This window comes from Scomber japonicus, chromosome 4 (assembly GCF_027409825.1).
Source record: "Scomber japonicus isolate fScoJap1 chromosome 4, fScoJap1.pri, whole genome shotgun sequence".
Taxonomy (NCBI): Eukaryota; Metazoa; Chordata; class Actinopteri; order Scombriformes; family Scombridae; genus Scomber; species Scomber japonicus.
The window spans coordinates 11880127-11899483 of record NC_070581.1 but is presented as its reverse complement, the minus strand read 5'-3'; the positions used below and the strand labels follow the sequence as shown (position 1 = coordinate 11899483).

General features: G+C 39.6%; 3 protein-coding genes across 3 annotated transcripts; 2 read left to right on the top strand and 1 right to left on the bottom strand.

Annotated features, from left to right (window-relative positions):
* Positions 1-428: 428 nt before the first annotated feature.
* On the bottom strand, positions 429-7725 carry dalrd3 (DALR anticodon binding domain containing 3). The gene is made up of 13 exons (XM_053316891.1): positions 7396-7725; positions 6188-6495; positions 5388-5707; positions 5210-5268; positions 4955-5056; positions 4792-4856; positions 4353-4411; positions 4133-4215; positions 3740-3866; positions 2904-2962; positions 2675-2791; positions 2501-2569; positions 429-2161 (listed from the first exon to the last, which is right to left on the bottom strand). Exons 1-13 carry the CDS (start codon positions 7627-7629, stop codon positions 2042-2044), a joined length of 1722 nt encoding a protein of 573 aa, XP_053172866.1. The 5' UTR covers positions 7630-7725; the 3' UTR covers positions 429-2041.
* On the top strand, positions 7589-11415 carry LOC128356766 (uncharacterized). The gene is made up of 3 exons (XM_053316892.1): positions 7589-7650; positions 9606-10112; positions 10993-11415. The coding sequence occupies exons 2-3, from the start codon at positions 9611-9613 to the stop codon at positions 11298-11300; spliced, it is 810 nt and encodes a 269-aa protein (XP_053172867.1). The 5' UTR covers positions 7589-7650; positions 9606-9610; the 3' UTR covers positions 11301-11415.
* A 1411-nt stretch (positions 11416-12826) lies between these two features.
* On the top strand, positions 12827-14557 carry LOC128357542 (uncharacterized). The gene is made up of 2 exons (XM_053317906.1): positions 12827-13413; positions 13975-14557. The coding sequence occupies exons 1-2, from the start codon at positions 12894-12896 to the stop codon at positions 14289-14291; spliced, it is 837 nt and encodes a 278-aa protein (XP_053173881.1). The 5' UTR covers positions 12827-12893; the 3' UTR covers positions 14292-14557.
* Positions 14558-19357: the final 4800 nt, after the last annotated feature.

The window sequence follows — 19357 nt, the reverse complement described above, 5'->3', positions numbered from 1 at the left end:
TTAAGAAAAAGAACTGAATCATTTGAAAGTGAGTATAGACGGACATGGAGAGGTTTTTAAACAAGAGAAAGGAAAATGATGACACCATTAATCTGTACAGGGTAATGATTTTTTTTTTTTTAGTTCATGTGTCCTTGGCCTGAGTCCATTATTTAAAGCATTTGAGTCATCTTGTAGCTGTTTGGTTTTCAAGGTTTTCAAAAATCTCCTTTAGAAAATAAGCAGGACTAAAATGAATACAAGTGAGCTTAAGCTCCGTTTGTTAGGATTCAGTGAGTTTATATTCCAGCACAGAATAACAGGATATATGAGGGCTCTAAGCAGAGAGATGGGAGCAGAAGGTCAGAGATATAGAGGCCTAAGGGTGGGATCATGGCAGAAAGAGAACCCCACCAATAGCTACACTCAAAATACTGTTATGTGTGTACAGTATGAGAGAAAGAGAAAAAAAAGATGCAAAGTAATTCTTCTTATCTTCTGCTTTAATACTATGATAATTACAGCGGAAGTTACCAAGACAGTTACTATAAATGAATCAGTATATCGTAAACATCTCATGGCCTTTTCTATAGCTAGTAAAAAATAAAAAACAAAAACTTTTAAAAAAGTCCATAGACCAATCAGGGACAAGCAACATTTGCAGAGAACATTTCATGCAGTGAGAGGTGAATGGGAAAGATATTTGTGTTCAATACAATTATTTGTTCCAAAATAAGAAATTCAAAAAACACCAAGTTACAAAAAAAACAAATGTACAGCAGAAAGTTCAAACCATCTATGGCACATTTTTAGCAGATAGCAGATAACATTTCAGGGATACTCAAGGATCAATTTCAGGTCAATATTTAGCCCCTTTCAATACGTATAAATAATATTTTTGGCATAAAACTCTTCATATATATTATTTTCATGCCATTTCATGCATTTCCTAAAAATGGTGGCACCACACCCTAAATGCTGATTTTTCTCTCTCTCTGTCAATAACTTATAAACATTGGTTATTTTCTGGCACATGTCTGATAATGAAGATCGGGTGTCAAGCAGGACAACTGTAACTAGTCGGAGGATTTTAAATAATCATATGAACACAGTAATTAAGACTTATATGCAGAATATATATATTCTGTACACATCTGGTTTTTTTAACTGACAATAAATATTTGTATGGCATTTATAAATACAAGTCGGATAACACACATGAACAGTTGAACAAGGCTCATTAAAAAGTACGATTTCTTTTCTTCAGACAGTGAAACAACTATGATTTTGAAAGAGCTGTGATAAGAATAATAATAATACTAATTAAGTTTTTGTGGGATGTTTAAACTGGGCACTCTGGTTAAGATACTAGTGAGATTTTGGCACCTAAAATCATGCTAAAAAGTCTTTGTGGGCTACCTACGGTCATTAAGAGAGGAGAAGGACCTGTGATAAGTGGGATTTAAAATAACAAAGTGGGGCTTCAACAAAGAAAACTATCGTTTTCACTAACTCTGACATTGCAGATTTAGCTCATTTGGCTATTAAAATTGTAATGATTGATATATTCCCAAACCCATTGAGCAGCTAACCCAAAAGTGAGGAACAACATACGAACAGGCATCAAATTTTCCAGGAAAAATCACTCCATCCAGATCAAGCTGACCTCACACATTATCGCTCAAGCATTTTGGATAAAAAGCGCAGTTTACTGAAGCCATATTTCATGATTTATGGCTAATGATGACATCCTTAAAATATTCAAACAGTTACAGTGAGTCCAGCTGTAGGAGTCATTGCAAACGAGCTGTAGGAGCTTCATAAGTGGGCAAGTTAAGGGATCTTATTATTAAAGACTGTAGATGTGACGTTGCTTAAAAGAGGAAAAAGGTGAGTGTGTCTTAGTTGGATACATTTTAATTGCTTAATGAAGTGTGTATGTAATCAGGCTACAACTGAAAAATATGGGTGTGGGTGTGTAGGTGTAGGTGTGGGAGGGTGAGCGGGTGTGGAGGTAAGACTAACAGTGACTACAGAATGATAGACGTATGTCAAGTCAAGGCTATAGCTGCCTGATGGGGGGAAGGTTAAGGGTGTCCAGAGCGCTGTGGTAGAGCTCTCTCAACGCTCTCAACAGATACAGACGACAAAACATCTGGTTGAAGAGATGAGGCAATGGCTCCTGGAAAGACAGAATGAGAGACGAGAAAAAAGAAAGAGAATAGAAAGAGAGAGAGAGAGAGAGAGAAAAAAAAAACAGATTAAATATTCCTGACCTCATAGTGAAATGGTGTTTTTGTTTATTTAACATCAGTAATCACATTCTGTCAGTGATTAAAAAAAAGTCACCAGATGGGGCAATGGGCTATTAATACACTAATCTCCACATGGTGTACAACAGGAAGGGAACACACATTCTAACACACACACACACACACACACACACAGACAAATATATATTTACTGTACAGACTCTGACCCACAATAATAAAAAGTATGCTAATAATAAATATGTCCTCACCCCGAGCACGTGCACTCTGTTGTAGTACGAGCTGAAGTCTTTACTGAGAGACACCAGAAATTTACAGATCTGAGGAACACAAACACACATATGAGTTATATAAACATGTCATCAACAGCAGACTTTGATTTAAGTCACTACTGATTACCAGTGTGTTCATTATAGTCCTCCGACCTGTTCAGTTTTAATGTTGACTCTGGCTCCTCCCCCTTCGCAGTCTAACGCCTGTCCTGATTGGTCCAGCAACTCCGAGAACGGAATGAGGTAATTGAACAGGAGAAGCCACTCCCCCTGGCAGTGAAAAACAGAGAGACAGGATGTCATGTATAATAATGGAAAGAAAGAGAAAGAAAAACTAAAAAAGGACATCAAAGGAGACACACAGAACAGTATGAAATGCTACCTCTTCTTTGAGAGCAGAGAAGTCCAACTCAGAGCCATCAGGGATTTCTGGGTACAGACCTGCAGATAAATAGTCACAAATACATAAATACACAAGATGATCCACAATTCAATTACTATTATTATTATTATAAAGTAAATAATAATCTTAATATCTTAATAAACGCTATTTATTTTTTCACTTTATGTCGTACTTCAGTGCAGTGCTGCACCTAATGATTATTTCAGCATTGATTCATCTGCCAATTATTGTCTTTATGACTAATCATTTAGACTATGAAATATTATATGTTCAATTAACTGTCCTATATTAAAAGGGAACATTTCAAACTTAACATTTGAGAAAATGGAACCATCAAATATATAATGACCTGAAACAATTAATCAACTACCAAAATTGCTGGTGATCGTTGCAGCTTTATACTTCTGTGAGTCTGCAACACACATGCATACTTCTGATATGTAATGATCAGGATGTCTTTCACAGCACTGAGATGTCTGTGACTTCAGTTTTCAGCCTACTTCTTAGTGTAAAATGCTAAATTTAGAACGAGACAAGAGTAGCTCTTTTGCTAACTGTAGTTCCAATAATACTCTTACGCTTTAATACATATGTATCATTCTTGTTTGATTAGAAAAGTGTATTATTTATCATTTCTGTGGCATTTTAACATATATTTTAACATCATGTTAGTTTGAGACATGAGTACAATTTCCATAAATAACTGAGTCTAATGCAGAAAAGATTGGCCTGCAGTTTCTTTTTGTCTTTTTGGCAACAGTAAGCTAATTATTTGTAATGTTGTTGATGTGTGAAATGTAAAGTGCAACTCTCACCCTTCCCCACTCCTCTCTCATAGCTGTCAAACAAAGTGTGCAGTCTGGCGCAGTTGTACATCACAAACACCCCTCCTCTTGGCCCTTTGGTGGACACGCTCCCTTCCCTCTGGACGTCCAGTGTCACCTACACAGACAGCTGTCAATCATCCTGACCCAGCTATTTACATCACATAACAGACTGCCATTGGTGTAAAAGGGGTGTTTCTACGTGAACAGAATTCATAACTGACAAGCTTGAGAAGTCATGTTATAATCACTTTGGGGGTTTGGGACAGTTACACACTCTTGAACACACACACACACACACACACACACACACACACATACGTCACACATCAGCAGCTACGTGACACATCGTGGTGCAAACACAGAGCTGAAGGGAAGACTCACAGGACTGGTGTGGACTGTTGACAGCAGCTCAAATCTGACAGTGGCAGAGGTCATGACCTTGATGATGTCATCCCATGTCTGACCTACATGAGGAGGAAGAGGAAGCAATCGCCCCAATTATTTCCCTTCATCTATAGTTAATGGTAATCTGTATCAGTAGGGTCAGTTTCAACACATGCACGCTGCTTTTATGCGCACACACACACACACATACACACACCTTCTACTTGATCTCCGTACTTCATCTCTGAGGCCTCCTTCATTTGACCTCTTCTCAGCCTGGAGGAGAGTGGGAAGACAAAAAAAAAAAAAGATAGAAGCCTCATTTATGCAGACAACAAGATTTAAAATATACAACAATAACATGAGGATGAAGGAAAGCATTGTCGACGCCTTAATTAATTTTAATTAGAACTGCAGTTTTACAGTGTGGCGTAGAGCTCAGTGAGTGTCTTTTTGTGAGAATAAACATCTGTCTGGTGGAGAGCTGGGTAGGGCGAATGGAGGAAGGGAAAGTGATGGAAAAAGAAATGGGGGAAGAGAAGTGGACACAAACGAGGGAAGAGGAGAGAGAAAGCCTACAAGACAAAGAAATAAACGGGACAACAGATGGGAGAGGAGAAGAAAAAAATAAAGATATATCACAAAGAAAGTCTTACTGCAGGTACTGTGCAGCAGTGAGGTGAGAACCAGGAGTCTTCACAGGCCCACACACCAGATGTCTCTATACACACACACACACACACACACACAGCAGAAGAGATTAAAACAGGGATACAGTAGTCTACATGATTGTGCGTGTTTGTGCGTCTGTGTGGATACCTGTGTATGTGTCGCTCCACTGGCTCTCCACAGCATCGCTATCTGCTGCTGGCGGAACTCATCCTGACAAGAAGTTACATGTAATGCTGTTGCCATGGCTACCTATAGAAAAAGGCAGCAAGGGTATCCAAATCAATGCTTTGTTTGTCCTTTTTTTTTTTTTTTTTTTTTGCATAATGGTATTAGGTGGCTATTTATGTGTATGTGTTCAGTGTGTTTATTTTCTGCATATTTGCATATTTGTGTGTATCTCACTGTGCAGTCGGCTGTGGCTGCGTCCAGTTGTGCCAGGTGGGAAACGCTGTCTCTGTGCACTGAAACAGATACATCAACAATCTGTTACCAGCAAATAGACAGTACCAACTATCTGTTATCCTTTCAAACTTCCCTCTTACCTAAAAGCTGTGGTAAAACATGCCTCTGGTGGTCTCACCTGTGCAGGTACCGAGACTGGGGTCATATCCCAGCAGCCCCTCCTCCTGGAAAACTCGTTTCAGGTTGATCCTAAGCGCTCCCTCATTCTCCCCCTCCTCTGCCTTCCTCCCTCCTCCTCCTCCTCCTCCGCTGGTCCTCCTGCCTCTCTCAGTTTCCCTCTCTCTGTACGGAGAGTTCTCCAACGCTTCCTGGATCTTCTCCTCACGCTCCTCATTGGTGCAGTTGGCTGGGGCTGTCGGCCAATCGAGGCCCAGAGTTCGGAGGAACGTGATGATGTCGCTGTCTTCGGGAAGCATGGGGCAATAGGACACTGAAAACCTGAGACAGGTAAGTAGATTTATATAAGTATGTTTCACCTAAGGCTGCAACTAACATTTATTTTCATAACTGATTTATCTAGAAGTGTACAAAATATCCAAATATACTGGAAAACGCCCAAGGTGAAATATTCTATAAAACAGAAATCTTAATGTTTAGGAGGCTAAAACCAGCAAATCTTTGATAATTTTCCTTGATAAAACAACAATTAATGGGGATTCTAAATTTTTGGTGACTGATTTATGGTTTCAACAATGCTGAAATACAACAACACACAAGTAACAAGAAAGAAATGAGGCCTTGTTAGGGATAAGAGTGAATCAAAGGAAATAGATATGGAAGCTTAATGAAAGGAAGTGTAAATCTATGCTTTGTATTTTATTATAAACAGACATTTACGTATATCTGCACTACTTATAAGACGATTTGCTTTCATTCACCAGACCCTCCTGTCATGTTGGAATTTACCCCCAGACTCACCCCTGTTTTCTCAGCAGTGCCCCCATGTGGTCAGCCAACAGAACAGTCCTCAGCTGGCCCAGAGTCAGTGTGTCAGGAGTGGGTGTGTTAGGTTTAGGGTGCAGGGCAGGACAGTTGATCACCACACAGCCCTGCCTCTGACCTGATGGTGTCAGGTACTCCGTGGCTCCTCCCGCCAGGACGGCTTTGAACGCTGCAGTCCGGTCCACCCTCACCCTCAGCCCTTCACCCATCACCTCCCCACCAGCCACAGGCAGAACCCCACTGCCATGGAGGGACAGGACTCTGGACATCACTGCTGGAGGGACCTATGTGGAAACATGGGACAGAAACATCAGAGACTCACATGAACGCATGAACACGTTTATATGTGAGTGAGTGAGTGAGTGAGTGAGTGAGTGAGTGAGTGATTGCCTATTTCTCACAAGTTACTGATACTACAACAGATACTGTCAGTATCAGTGGAAAACATTATATTTGTGTCTGCTTCAGACATTCATATCAGTGCATTTCTTGTCTTGCAACTCAATGCACCCAACAATATCATGCATTCTTTTGCATGCTGCATATTACACTGCAGACCATATTGCGTGTGTTTGATGCCACCACAGTTGCAGCTTCGTGTTTGCAGCTGTCTGTGCCCCATATTGTATCTGTCACTCATGGGTTAATAATTACTGCCGCAGGCTGACTGTCTGGTCGATCATGATGCGGCCTCTATTAGTCCAACGGTTTGTCTGTCTCAGTGTCATTCAAACGTGTTCATGGCTTCAGGTTTTAGGTCTGTTTTGTTCAAATTTAGGTGAATTCAAAACAGCCTTCTCCTGGTTTATCTAGCAGCAGATTGGAGTCAGCTGGGCGTTATAAAGCAGATAGTTCCGGCCCCCTGTTCTCATTGGCTGAATCACGTTATAAATTGTTAATATTAATGTCCACAGCAACATCACACCCTACCTTTAGCTATAGTCAAGGAACTATAGTATGTGGCGGAAGGATTATTTGTTGACTTTCTGTAAAGATTGTCACTCAGGTTAACTAGCTAACGGTTAAAATCTCAATTTAATGACAGTGTAGTTCAGTGGCGACACATGTTATGGATTTTTCCCCCCGGTTCATCTAATTGAACGCAATTCGACGTAAAACAGCGATAATTGTGAATTAAAGCCACTAAAATGCTGACAAACACAACAGGTATGAGCCGAACTGACCTGTCCGTCCGCGTACAGCGTGTGAAGCATCGTGGTCGGTGACAAGAAGTCTCTGTTTCGGAGATTTTTAGCGCTGCTCTCCTTGAACCAAAGCTTCTCCGGGTCAGGGAAGATCCTGTCGCCTCTCCCCTCGCTGGCATCGGGGACATTTTCACGTTTCCCCCGCAGTGCGGAGCTCAGCGCCCGGACTGTAGGGGTGATCCGGAGGGGCGAAGACTCCACGATATTCTCCATCACCACCAACAACACAAACAGGTGAGCTCGCTACCAGGATATCAGCACATCCACGCCATGCTCCCGTCTCCTGCTCAAATGCCTCCACACTAATGTGCTCTGATCCAGGCTACACTAAGCGTTAACGCTGCAGAGTGACAGTCGATTTCGCAGCGAAAGGTTGATAACTGATCGATGTCAGATATTGGCTGTAAAGGAGGACTGCATTGGCTGTTTTTTCCTTTGCGGAACCAGTGAAGTGCAATGTGTTTCTTTCCGAGGTGAATATCCGTGTTGGACCAGTGGATCACGCTTAATAGCGCCATCCAGTGTGTGGCAGAGTAAAGTGCAACCTTAATTATACTTAATGGCTAAAAGTAGCCTCATATGTAGATATCATAGATACATGTCTGTTCAGATCACAGCATGCAGATCTTAATATATAGTCTATGGTCTGGTGCTGTTCTCCTGATTTGGGCTGGACCCCATAATGAACAATTACCCTCATCCTACAGCACACAGTGATATTTTAGACAGTGTGCTTACAACTGTGTGGGAATTGTTTGGGAAAGGCACTTTTTATGATGTAAAAATATGACCCCTGTGCACAAAGCAATGTCTTTTCCCTGGGTTGGTGCAAAAGATCTCAACCAGCCTGTATAGATCCTCTCAGATCCCTGACCTCAACATCAACACCTTTACCTGTACAGATCCCTGATCTTGATGCCTTTTAGGATGGACTGTAACGCTCACTGCAGCCAGGCCTCATCGCCAGGCTGACATCAGTGTTAAAACTCACTAAAAGTGGTCCCATGAGTAGTCTAATATCACTGATATTAATAATTATTATAATAATAGCTCTATAGCAGTGTAAAGAGCTGGGTCTATAGCAGATGAATTGATTGGTTAGTCAATTAAGGTCATTAAATATCTATATGTATTGTATGTGTATGTACATATGTCTGTGCTTATATACGTGTGTATGAGACAGGCTGCAGGCTGTCAGTGTTCATTGTTAATAGGCCCGTTGGCCTGGTGTAGAAGGCTGTCCAGATGGTAGCAGCTGAAACACTCCATGGATGGGGTGGCTGGGGTTGTGTTGTTGTTTTTTTTGTTTTTTAAATATTCCTTGATGATGATGATGATGATATTCTTATTATACTGATTTAATCTGGTATTAGTTTTATTGCTGTTTCTTAGTTCAATTGTAAATAAATGAATGTAATTTGGTTTTGATTGTTGCAGGAATATACAGAATAAATGCTGCACATTTTAAAGACCAGACAATTAAATGAGAATCATCAGAACCGTCAACAGTAAAAAATAATCACTAGTTGCAGTTTGAGTAGATAACAGATGATCAATGATGTGGTTAGGTTGATAGGTATCTGTTATTCCCTCTGTTGATACAGACCATTGATCACTTTATAATGTGTTTACAGTGTGTGGGGACAAAATCCACAGTCTTCAAGTAGATATCCTCCACAGTTGCAACCTTTCTTAGTACAAATTTCCCTCTTGTTTTATTTGTTTAAGATAGTTTTGAATATTGTTTTGCACCAGAGAAATGTTCCCCATCATCTCCATGGATACTGTCTTGGGAATAAATCTTTAAATGGTCAGTATGAACAAGAGGAATAATCACAGAAACAAAAACCTTTGGGAACCTGAATATTGCTTTAAGACTTATTCTCTAATAATCTATATCATTAAACATCACTTGTCATTTTTATAATGCTATATTCCATTATGTAACACATTATAATAACTTATTGGTAAAGAAGAATTTTGCATTTAACCCCTTTTGCCTTTTGAATTGAAATAATTGTGAGTTACAAAGTGAGGGATGTATAATAGACGATCTTTGAGCGCGTCCACATCCGGCACAGCAATGTGACGTTAGGGGCGCAAATATACAAGGGAGGTGTTTGAGTTAGGACAACACTTTATTGAGTTGAGACATTTTAGCACTGGATCTTTTTATTTCCCCCAAAAAGAAAGGATGCACAACTGGCAGGAGAACGAGATTAAAGAACTTCTGAGTGTCCGGGGGTCTGAGGCGATCCGAAACCAGATCACAGGGACTGCGAAGGACTCTGTAGTTTACAACAGGATGACCAGACTGCTGGCGGAGAGGGGGGTGTACAGGTCTCACATGCAGATTGTAAGCAAACTGAAGGCGCTGAGGAAGCAATACACCAAATACCACCAGCTGATGATCCGCTGCGGGACAGACCGGGTTGACTGGCCGTTTTACGAGCAGTGTCACCAGGTCTTCTCCATCTCCATCACCCCCTCTGCAAACAAGGTGAAGCGGCGGCGGCGGAGTCCCACATCATCTACACCCACATCTCCAACTCCTGCTAACAGAGAGGAGAATCAGGAGGTCGTAGTCAGCCTCTGGGACGAAGTGGACGAAGCGGACATCCAGAAACAGCTGGGACCAGTGGAGGTGGAGGAGGACGAGGAGCAATACAGCTCATCTGAACATCTACAGCCCATCAGTAAGTGTGTTTGTTTATTACTGTGTTCACAACTGAAGTGAGACCCGGATCACACCCAGGGTCATGTGTCTTCAAGTCTCAGATGGAGATTTGACAGCATTTGAAGTGTCTCAGTAAATACAAGACGTGCATCATTTTTACAGAAAATATTTTATTAGGATAAAAACACAAAACATAGAAAATGATGATGATTTAAAGTACAGCTTCATGAAGATATAAATATAGATAACAGGTTGAACTCTTCATTTCATCTGATGCTCTTCTCTCCAGTGAGGCTGCAGCTGACAGTCTTGATAGGGACTGAGACTCTAAATAATAGTCAAAATGAGCCTTATATAACATAAATACCAACATAAATACCAACATAAAGGCAAACTTGCCTAATGTTAGTTCTGATGTGTTTCTGTGCTGTTTCAGTTACTTTCAAAAACACTCGGTGAGCAGGTGCAGCACTCAACTCTGGTAGTGAAGGTGATAAAAAGTATGAAGATACATCCATGAAGAACTGATGTCACTTATAAAAGCTTCCTATGTTTTATTAAGCCAGAAAAAGCTCACATCATTGGTCTTACCTGAGCTCACACAATTCATTAAAATGTTGTTGTATGGAAATATAAAATATAACACCCATGGATGACCCACAGCCAACCTGTGATGTATTTGAAGTGGGAGTTTTTAAGTCAGGTTGAGAACATGCACATGTATGTGTAATGTAGCTTAAATACACATTATGTCATTGATATGATATATTGATATGTAATTTATCAAATAAAAGTAAATTGACACTTGAAGCTCCTAGTTATTGTTTTATTTTAAACCCAGTCTGTTAAATCACAGGTCAATCCTTTCACTGATGGGCTGCACTGTCTTTGTCCTCTAGTGTGCACCGTTCCATCAAAGAAAAGGAAAACAACGGTGATGGAGCAGGTCTCTACGTTGGTGTCGGCGACGGTCACCCAGCTCAAAGAGATGGACGCCGCCATGCAGGCTCAGGAAGACGCACGGCTGCAGAGGTTAATGGACCACGAGAAGGAAATGCAGAACAGTCTAATGAGTCAGCTCGTAAACATGCACGAAAGAATCAGTCGAGAAAACCACGAGAGACACCTGGAGCTGGTGGACAGGATACTCTCTAGGTTCCCCTCACCTTCACCACCTTCAGCACCTTCAGCACCTTCGGACCACTGACTGACTCTTCCTGTGTGAGTGACGGCAGCCTACGACAGGATTAATCAGGTTTAGGGAACACTTCTGTCTCTCTCCTCCTCCAGCTGACCAGTGCCTAAACCCACATTCCTCATTTACTTGATCTTTGGGTTTTTTTACTACCCTGGGAGCCGGGCTGGACCTCCTTGGGGGGTCATTGTAGAAGCAGGGATGAGAAGGAACAATACACACGTACTGTATCTACTTCTTGAACCAGCCAAGAAAACAATAACACTGAACTGGCTTTAAAAAAACAAAACAAGCGATGACACATGACAGTCAGTAGTTAATGAAAATTCCACCATGGGGGGGAAATAAAGACTTTCCTGCTGAGACACTTCACAGACCAATGATCACCTTGATGTGTTCAGGCAGGCTCGAAAAACTTTTGCATTACATCAGTTTATATTGTAAGTATCTTTCTGGTGATGGGTAACTGAGGCTGCTAATTTCAGTGTTACAATTTCTATATTTTTGGTTTGTATTTCACTTTTCTTTTTTTTTTGTCTTTTTTTTTCTTGGGTAAGTGTTTTTTTTTTTTTGTTTGTTTTTTTTTTTTAATTGGTTTTATAAACACACTGCTTCTGAATAGTACTGTCCCATAAGTAGAAGTGATGCTTTCATGAGAGGATGGAGGGCAATGGATGAGGGTAGAGATGAAGAAATGTGTGTGTGTGTGTGTGTGTGTGTGTGTGTGTGTGTGTTTGAATGTGTGAGAGGTGAAGGGTGCAGGCAAACGGGTTGAATGAATGACCAAAGAGTTGAGTACAAAAAGTTGATGGGTTGGAGAAGTGGTGTAAAACTGGGAGAAGAGGGACGGGCAAGTAAAGGAAATCTACACAGATGTCCCGTTTTGGTTTTCAATTTGGTAGAATTTAAAAGAAAAGTTTTAATAACGGGAATGTGTGTGCATTTAACTTTACCCAATAAACATAAAGTTGAAGAAAAAAAAACACATTCCTTTTTTATATTGACTTTATTTCTCAACAGTGAAAGGAAAAATATTTCACTCATCTCCTCTTTGCCTTTAACCTCAACATTACTCACTGTACAGCCTTTTCAATCAGCAATGCATTATAATAGTCTAATGTAACAATAATACTATAACTGCATATCATTCCACTTCCAAAACTAAGCTGTAAAATGCATTTTATTATAATGCAAATTTAGCATAAAATGTAAAAAAAAAAAAAAGTTAATTCAGCATCACAGTGGATGAAGACCTGAAGCTACACACTTGTTTAAGACAGATGTGAAAAACTGTGAGCCTGTCCTTTAATCTACACTGTTAAACAATGTTACTTATTGCTGTTTTTATTTTATTTTTATTCAATTTATATAACATTATGATCACGTACTGATACCTAATATATCAAAAGGTTTAAATACATTATTGTTTTAAAGATTTACATTACAATTATTTTTTAGTTATAGAGTGAGCGATCAACAATAGACGATCTTTGAGCGCGTCCATATCCGGCACAGAAATGTGATGTCTGGGGCGCAAATATACAAGGGAGGTGTTTATAATAAGTTGAGACGTTTCAGAGGTACATTATTCCCCAAAAAGAAAGGATGCACAACTGGCAGGAGAACGAGATTAAAGAACTTCTGACCATCCGGGGGTCTGAGGCGATCCGAAACCAGATCACAGGCACAGTGAAGGACTCTGTAGTTTACAACAAGATGACCAGACTGCTGGCGGAGAGGGGGGTGTACAGGTCCCACATGCAGGTCATCAGTAAATTAAAGGCGCTGAGGAAGCAATACCTCAAATACCACCAGCTGAAGATCCGCTGCGGGAGCGATCGAGTCGACTGGCCGTTTTACGAGCAGTGCCACCAGGTCTTCTCCATCTCCATCACCCCCTCTGCAAACCCGGTGAAGCGGCAGCGGAGTCCCACACCCCCGTCTGCATCCACACCTCCATCACCGCCCCCTCCACCACAGCCCGCTATGGGTGATGAGCATCAGGAGGTTGTAGTCAGTCTCTGGGATGAAGTGGATGACGGAGAGATCCAGAAACAGCTGGGGCCAGTGGAGGTGGAGGAGGACGAGGAGCAGTACAGCTCATCAGAACATCTACAGCCCATCAGTAAGTGTGCTAGTTTATTACTGTGATCACAACAGAGATGAATAGCATTTGTTTAGTTTGACAGAATCTAGTTAAGTGGTTCTCAGAGCGAGGTGTGGGGACTCCCAAGGGGTGTTTGAGGGGGGCTCCAGGGCACCCCAGCAAAAATGGGAATCATTTATTTGACCTATAATTAAAGTAATGACAGACTGTGTGACTATTTTGGTCATGGGTTTCATGCACTTTGTTATCAGATGGGGACTCTTGAGACAACATGTTACCAAGTGGGGGTCCGTGGTGTAATGAATGTCTGTTTAGGGGTGGTTGACATGAAAAAGAAGCAACAATCCAAGACATTAATGCTGTATATATGCTATATATATATAATTCTGACTCTCACTTAACACTTAACACATACTCATTGTTTTATATCAAGTCCAAAGGGTTTAGAGCAGTGTTAATAATTAGAATCAGCTGTGTTAGAGTGGGGGCGATGCAGGGTTGGAGACCACTGGTTTAGAGCAATGAAATATGTTGTTGTCCTTTTTTACTGATAAGCAACACTATGCCTTTTCCTTCTAGTGTGCACCGTTCCATCAAAGAAAAGGAAAACAACGGTGATGGAGCAGGTCTCTACGTTGGTGTCGGCGACGGTCACCCAGCTCAAAGAGATGGACGCCGCCATGCAGGCTCAGGAAGACGCACGGCTGCAGAGGTTAATGGACCACGAGAAGGAAATGCAGAACAGTCTAATGAGTCAGCTCGTAAACATGCACGAAAGGATCAGTCGAGAAAACCACGAGAGACACCTGGAGCTGGTGGACAGGATACTCTCTAGGTTCCCCTCACCTTCACCACCTTCAGCACCTTCAGCTCCTTCAGCACCTTCGGACCACTGACTGACTCTTCCTGTGTGAGTGACGGCAGCCTACGACAGGATTAATCAGGTTTAGGGAACACTTCTGTCTCTCTCCTCCTCCAGCTGACCAGTGCCTAAACCCACATTTCTTTTATTTTCACTGTATTTCTTAACGATGTATGGAAACATAATGAACTGACATCATCTGTCTTTGCCTTTAACCTCAACACTACTCATGCTGCAGCTCTTCATGCTCTATTCTGATTCGTTGCTCATACAATTACTAATACAATCACTATCAGTGGAGCAGAGGAACAATAACAAAACACTCATTTAAATGGAGCAATGCATGTTAGTAGTCTTACTATCATTGCATTTTTTTTTAATAGCAGCAATATACAAAACAAATTTAAATTCAACAATTATAAAGCCCAAATGATGAAGTCACTTTAATCAGATAGCTAGACTATGAATTAGTAGATATATAATTGTGTAGATAATATCAAAACATACCAAATAAGTTTAAGACATGAATATTACATATTACACCTTTTCTAACTCCACTGACTTAAATCTTGCTTTAAAATCATTAAATACGTCAATTTACTCATTTATGACCAGAGTATTCAGAGGTTCAGAGTGTGATGGATCAGAAGTGAAATCAAACTCTTTCTGTACAGGTTTGATTGAAAAAACATCATATCTGTGTCCATGTGAGGCTAAAAAAAACCTGAAATTAGAAATATAAAACCTTCAGTTAACATTAGAGAGGAAAACTAAGTCCCAAAAACTGTATTAGAGTATCTGACATATGGGTTAGTATATTCCTCTTATCACCTGAGCTCAGCGTCCATGTGTGAAATGAACAGAGCACCTTGTTAGAGTATGATGTTTAGAGAAAGGCTTTACTGTAAATAATGATTCAGTCTATGCTCCCCGGGAGGAGAAGAAGAAACAAGATAGTGATATAGAAGAATGATATACAGATACACTTTAACACTTTAATATTTATTTGAAATATCCACATATACAAATACTACTACAGTTAGAAAAAACAATAAGGAGGAGATGCTGTTATCGGTGTCATTCTTGGCTGACACGGAATTCCCGGTTGCGTTTTTCTGTTGTCAGCAATCCGGGAGAAAACGTGTCATTGAGGAAAAACACCTCCTACATCAGTCAAATACTCACCGATCAGTCATTCCACACCAATATGCCCTCTTCAAAACGGCATCAACACATTCAAAGATCTTACTGGGTTAGTTTCACTTTCCTCATGTATTTAACAGAAACAAAACTTCAGTTCCACCTTAAATGAACCGTGATTTAAAAGCGATGAGCAGTTAACACTACTGTAGCTTTTCTGAATCAAAGTGGGTACACTACAGGCTAAAGAGCTGAGATGTGTATTTTTATTGTAGATATTTACATTACTGTTATCAGTGTTTTACTGTTTTAAGTATTTTTTTTTTTTTCTTTGTCGAACAATAAAGTTTTCACTGGACAGAACGTGAAGTTATTTTCAAACTGAAAAATCGACTTATCAGGGTGATCTGAAGTTAAAGTGAGGATGATGAATGAGTCGTGGTAGGAAGCGGGGTGGGGGGGACGGGGGGGACAAGGGGGACGCCCTGCACACGGAGCTTCTCGTTGACACGAAGGGAGAAGTGCTCGCCATCTGCCCGTCTCCTCAGGATGTCCTGTGCATCGTGGGATGGAAACGGACCCCATAACCAGCTGGAGCTCAGAATCACAGCTGCATTATGGGTTCCGTTACAATCCCACCCACCAAAATGAGCTTTGGGTCTGGGGCTGGGGGGGGTCTGGTCAGGACAGCACAACTAAAAAAGGGGGGAAAAAACCTGATTAGAAACAATTTATATAAAAATAAATAAATAAATTTAAAAAAAAAAAAAAAGAGAGAGAGAGATGGTGAGAATTTTCTGACTTGCAAAGGGAAAAACACACATGGTACATCTCTGCTGTATCTGCAGGAAAATCAAAAGTTTCAGTCACAGCTTTTCAAAGGAATAATGAGACAAATGACGTGTTTGAAAATGTGAATGGAAAGAATTAAATCGTGATTTACAGACAGTACTTCCTGTGTTTCATTGATACAGAATAGCGTTCTCTCCTGTTCAATATCCATATTGCAATAATAACTTCATAGTTTGATTTTGAAAACAAACCTTAAATAAAAAATGATTTAATTTTAGTTTTTTGTAATTTGGATAAACTGACCCTTTAAATCCTGTTTTAATGCAGCAGTAACTGAGCCTAAACATGTTGCATGACCATAAACCAGAATTATAATGAAAACAAAGGTTCTCTTCCCACTTTCAGTAAGTCATTATGTTAAATGATAATGTGGCTACAATAAGGCATCAACTTCCCCTGCTCACTTTGTTTAGCCTTCTGTTTTTTAATGTCCTGAAACAACCTTATTTCACATGATGGGTAAAGATTCACATCAATCATACCTAGCAACATGGTTTTAATTACAAACTCAAATACTCATATTGAGCTGAGTAGTAAATATAAAAGTATACAGTTCAAAGTGACTAGTCTACATTCTGCTTATTGTTCACACTGTGGATGTTCAATGAAGAAGGAAATGCTTTTTTTTAATAAGTTTTATCTCGTGAATTATTTGTGTCACTTTTCTGCTACTTAGCAACAGCTGCAGAAATGATTAACAGGTTTGAAGGAGTCCACGTTCACTGTATCACTGTGACATAAAACAAGGCATCCATCCAAATGATATGTAATCTATCACTCACTCATAATGTTAACCACAGAATTACAAATCAAAACTAAAACTATCAGTGTAAAAACAGGCCTTTATATATGTGTATGTATAGTACTGTGTGAGTTCTCCAAAAACTGCCTGATTTTAAAGAAAGATGCTTATGATAAAATAATAAATAAATAAAAAGATAAAGTAGTAAAACCTTTTTATTGAATGTTGTAAAATGATTATGACGCAAAGCTGCATAAAACTTGATACTTTAGTCTTTGGAGAATGGATCAAATTCTATCTTCTTAATCTAGATAAAATACTGTTTTCTTGTATTTTCAGGTCAAACCTTATTGAATATGGAATCTAATAAAGTAATAAAAGTTTACAAGAGAGATGAAGCGAATCAGTAAGGAATTTCTTTTCTTTTTTTGTTTGTTTAGCAGAAAATGCTCTAAAAACTCAAACCTTGCAGCTTCTTCATGATGCAGGAAAATCAACTAAGCTCAAATATTTAACACCACATTAACAGCTTCTGCTTTTAAAATACTCCTATTACACATTTATCTACTTTATTCCCTCCAAGACAGTCCATCAAATATTTTAACAGGAAATGTAAACCACAGATAAATAAGCGTGTGTGTGTGTGTGTTTGTGCTCTATCCTGAAAAACCTGTTGTGAATTATCTGCTGAGAGAAAAAAGAGCGCAACTGAGAAGGAGCACGGGAGGTCAACGTGACAAGGAAGAGCTGATAAAACGATAAAAGGAAGGAGAGAGCTGAAAAAAAAATTAAGGAAGAGATTCACATATAAGGACTCCTGCTGTACAAAAGGTTTTTAAACCCTGATCTGAAAAGCTGGTGGGAAAACTGTCACATTGTCAAAAGCTTTAAAAAAAAAAAAAATGTTGTAAATGAAAAGTAAATCTTAAAGGATAAAGTTATTGGAAAAAAAAGAAGACTTTGATTAATGACAGAAGCTGCATTATACTTTCAGTTTGTCCAGTTTAAACCATCAAAACCTCGATGAGAAAAGCAGAATCTCTCTCTCTCTGGATTTCTAACAATGAGAGGAAAGATGAAACAAAGACGTTTATTACAAGCAGTAAAACAAAGCTTTTTTTTTTACGAGGACAAAGTTTAAAGCTTAGAATAAGGAGAAGGAGGAAGGCCGGTGAGGACTGTCACTTGGAAACAAAGAAACAAAAGCAAAGTGAAAGTACACAAAGAGCTGCCATAACTCATTTTTTATGAATTATTCAGATTAGACTAGAAAGAATTAGAGCAAAAAAAAGTGTTGTGAAAAAAGTAGTGCAGCTTACCAACATCAGTGAGCGGTGTGTGTGTGTGTGTGTCCTCTGTGCTGCTGTCCCGTCTGCCAACAGCTCCGGGAGTCCAAACTTCCTCTTTAAATACTCTAGAGATTCATTTCACTTTCACTTCTCCTGATGAGACAAAACTCCTCCTTTCCTTCCTTTATCCACTCCCTCCCTGTCCCCTCCTCTCCCTGCTGGCCACCTACTATCTTGTCCTTTTAAAAAAAAATTCAAAATCTTTATGTTTAATAAAATAAATAAATGCTCATGTTTGTAAGGTTGTTCACATCTTTACAGTTTTAGCTGCTATAGATTGTGAAGAAAATGCCTTTTAATTCAGCACTAAGCTTTCATGTGAAGTTTGCTCTCAGTTTAATAATTAAACCTGCACAGATAAGGTCAAATTTGAATTAACAGTGTTCATATATGATGATAAATGTAGACATGTATATGTTCTCCATATCAAGTTAAACTCTTTAGTTATGTAACCTGATCCCTGTTCATTTTAATGGCTTTGTGATTTGACTGCACGCACTTTAAAGTCTTGACTATTTGTTTTATTTCTTTTCTTTTGCAAGTTGCATTTTTTTTAAAGGACCGATTCACTCAAATAACAAACACACATTCTAACCGGCCTGTTGTGGTAGTATTTACAGTTGCTTTTTTTTCCCCGTTTCTTTTTATCTGCTGAGGTTTAGAGATAAACATTCAGCCATGGCATGTCTTTCTACAAACAAGACTAAACATGTGAGCAGTTATCACTCCAAAATACTTGATGCTGATGGAAACTGTGTACAGTGTTTACTGAGGAATATTCAGACAAGTAAGGATTTGGATATTGGAGAGATTGGATATTGACTGCTGTGAGCACCACAAATTAAAATCTAGAAAATATCTGAAAATCTGGTCAAATAAAACTAAACTCTCTGTGTGGTTAGATACCACAAAGGAGAGAACATCTATATGTTTTAATATGTGTGAGCTGACCCTTACATTTTTAAAGATGTGCTGTGCTTGAAGCTCCTCGCTGCCTCTCTGATCTTTTAGTTCTTT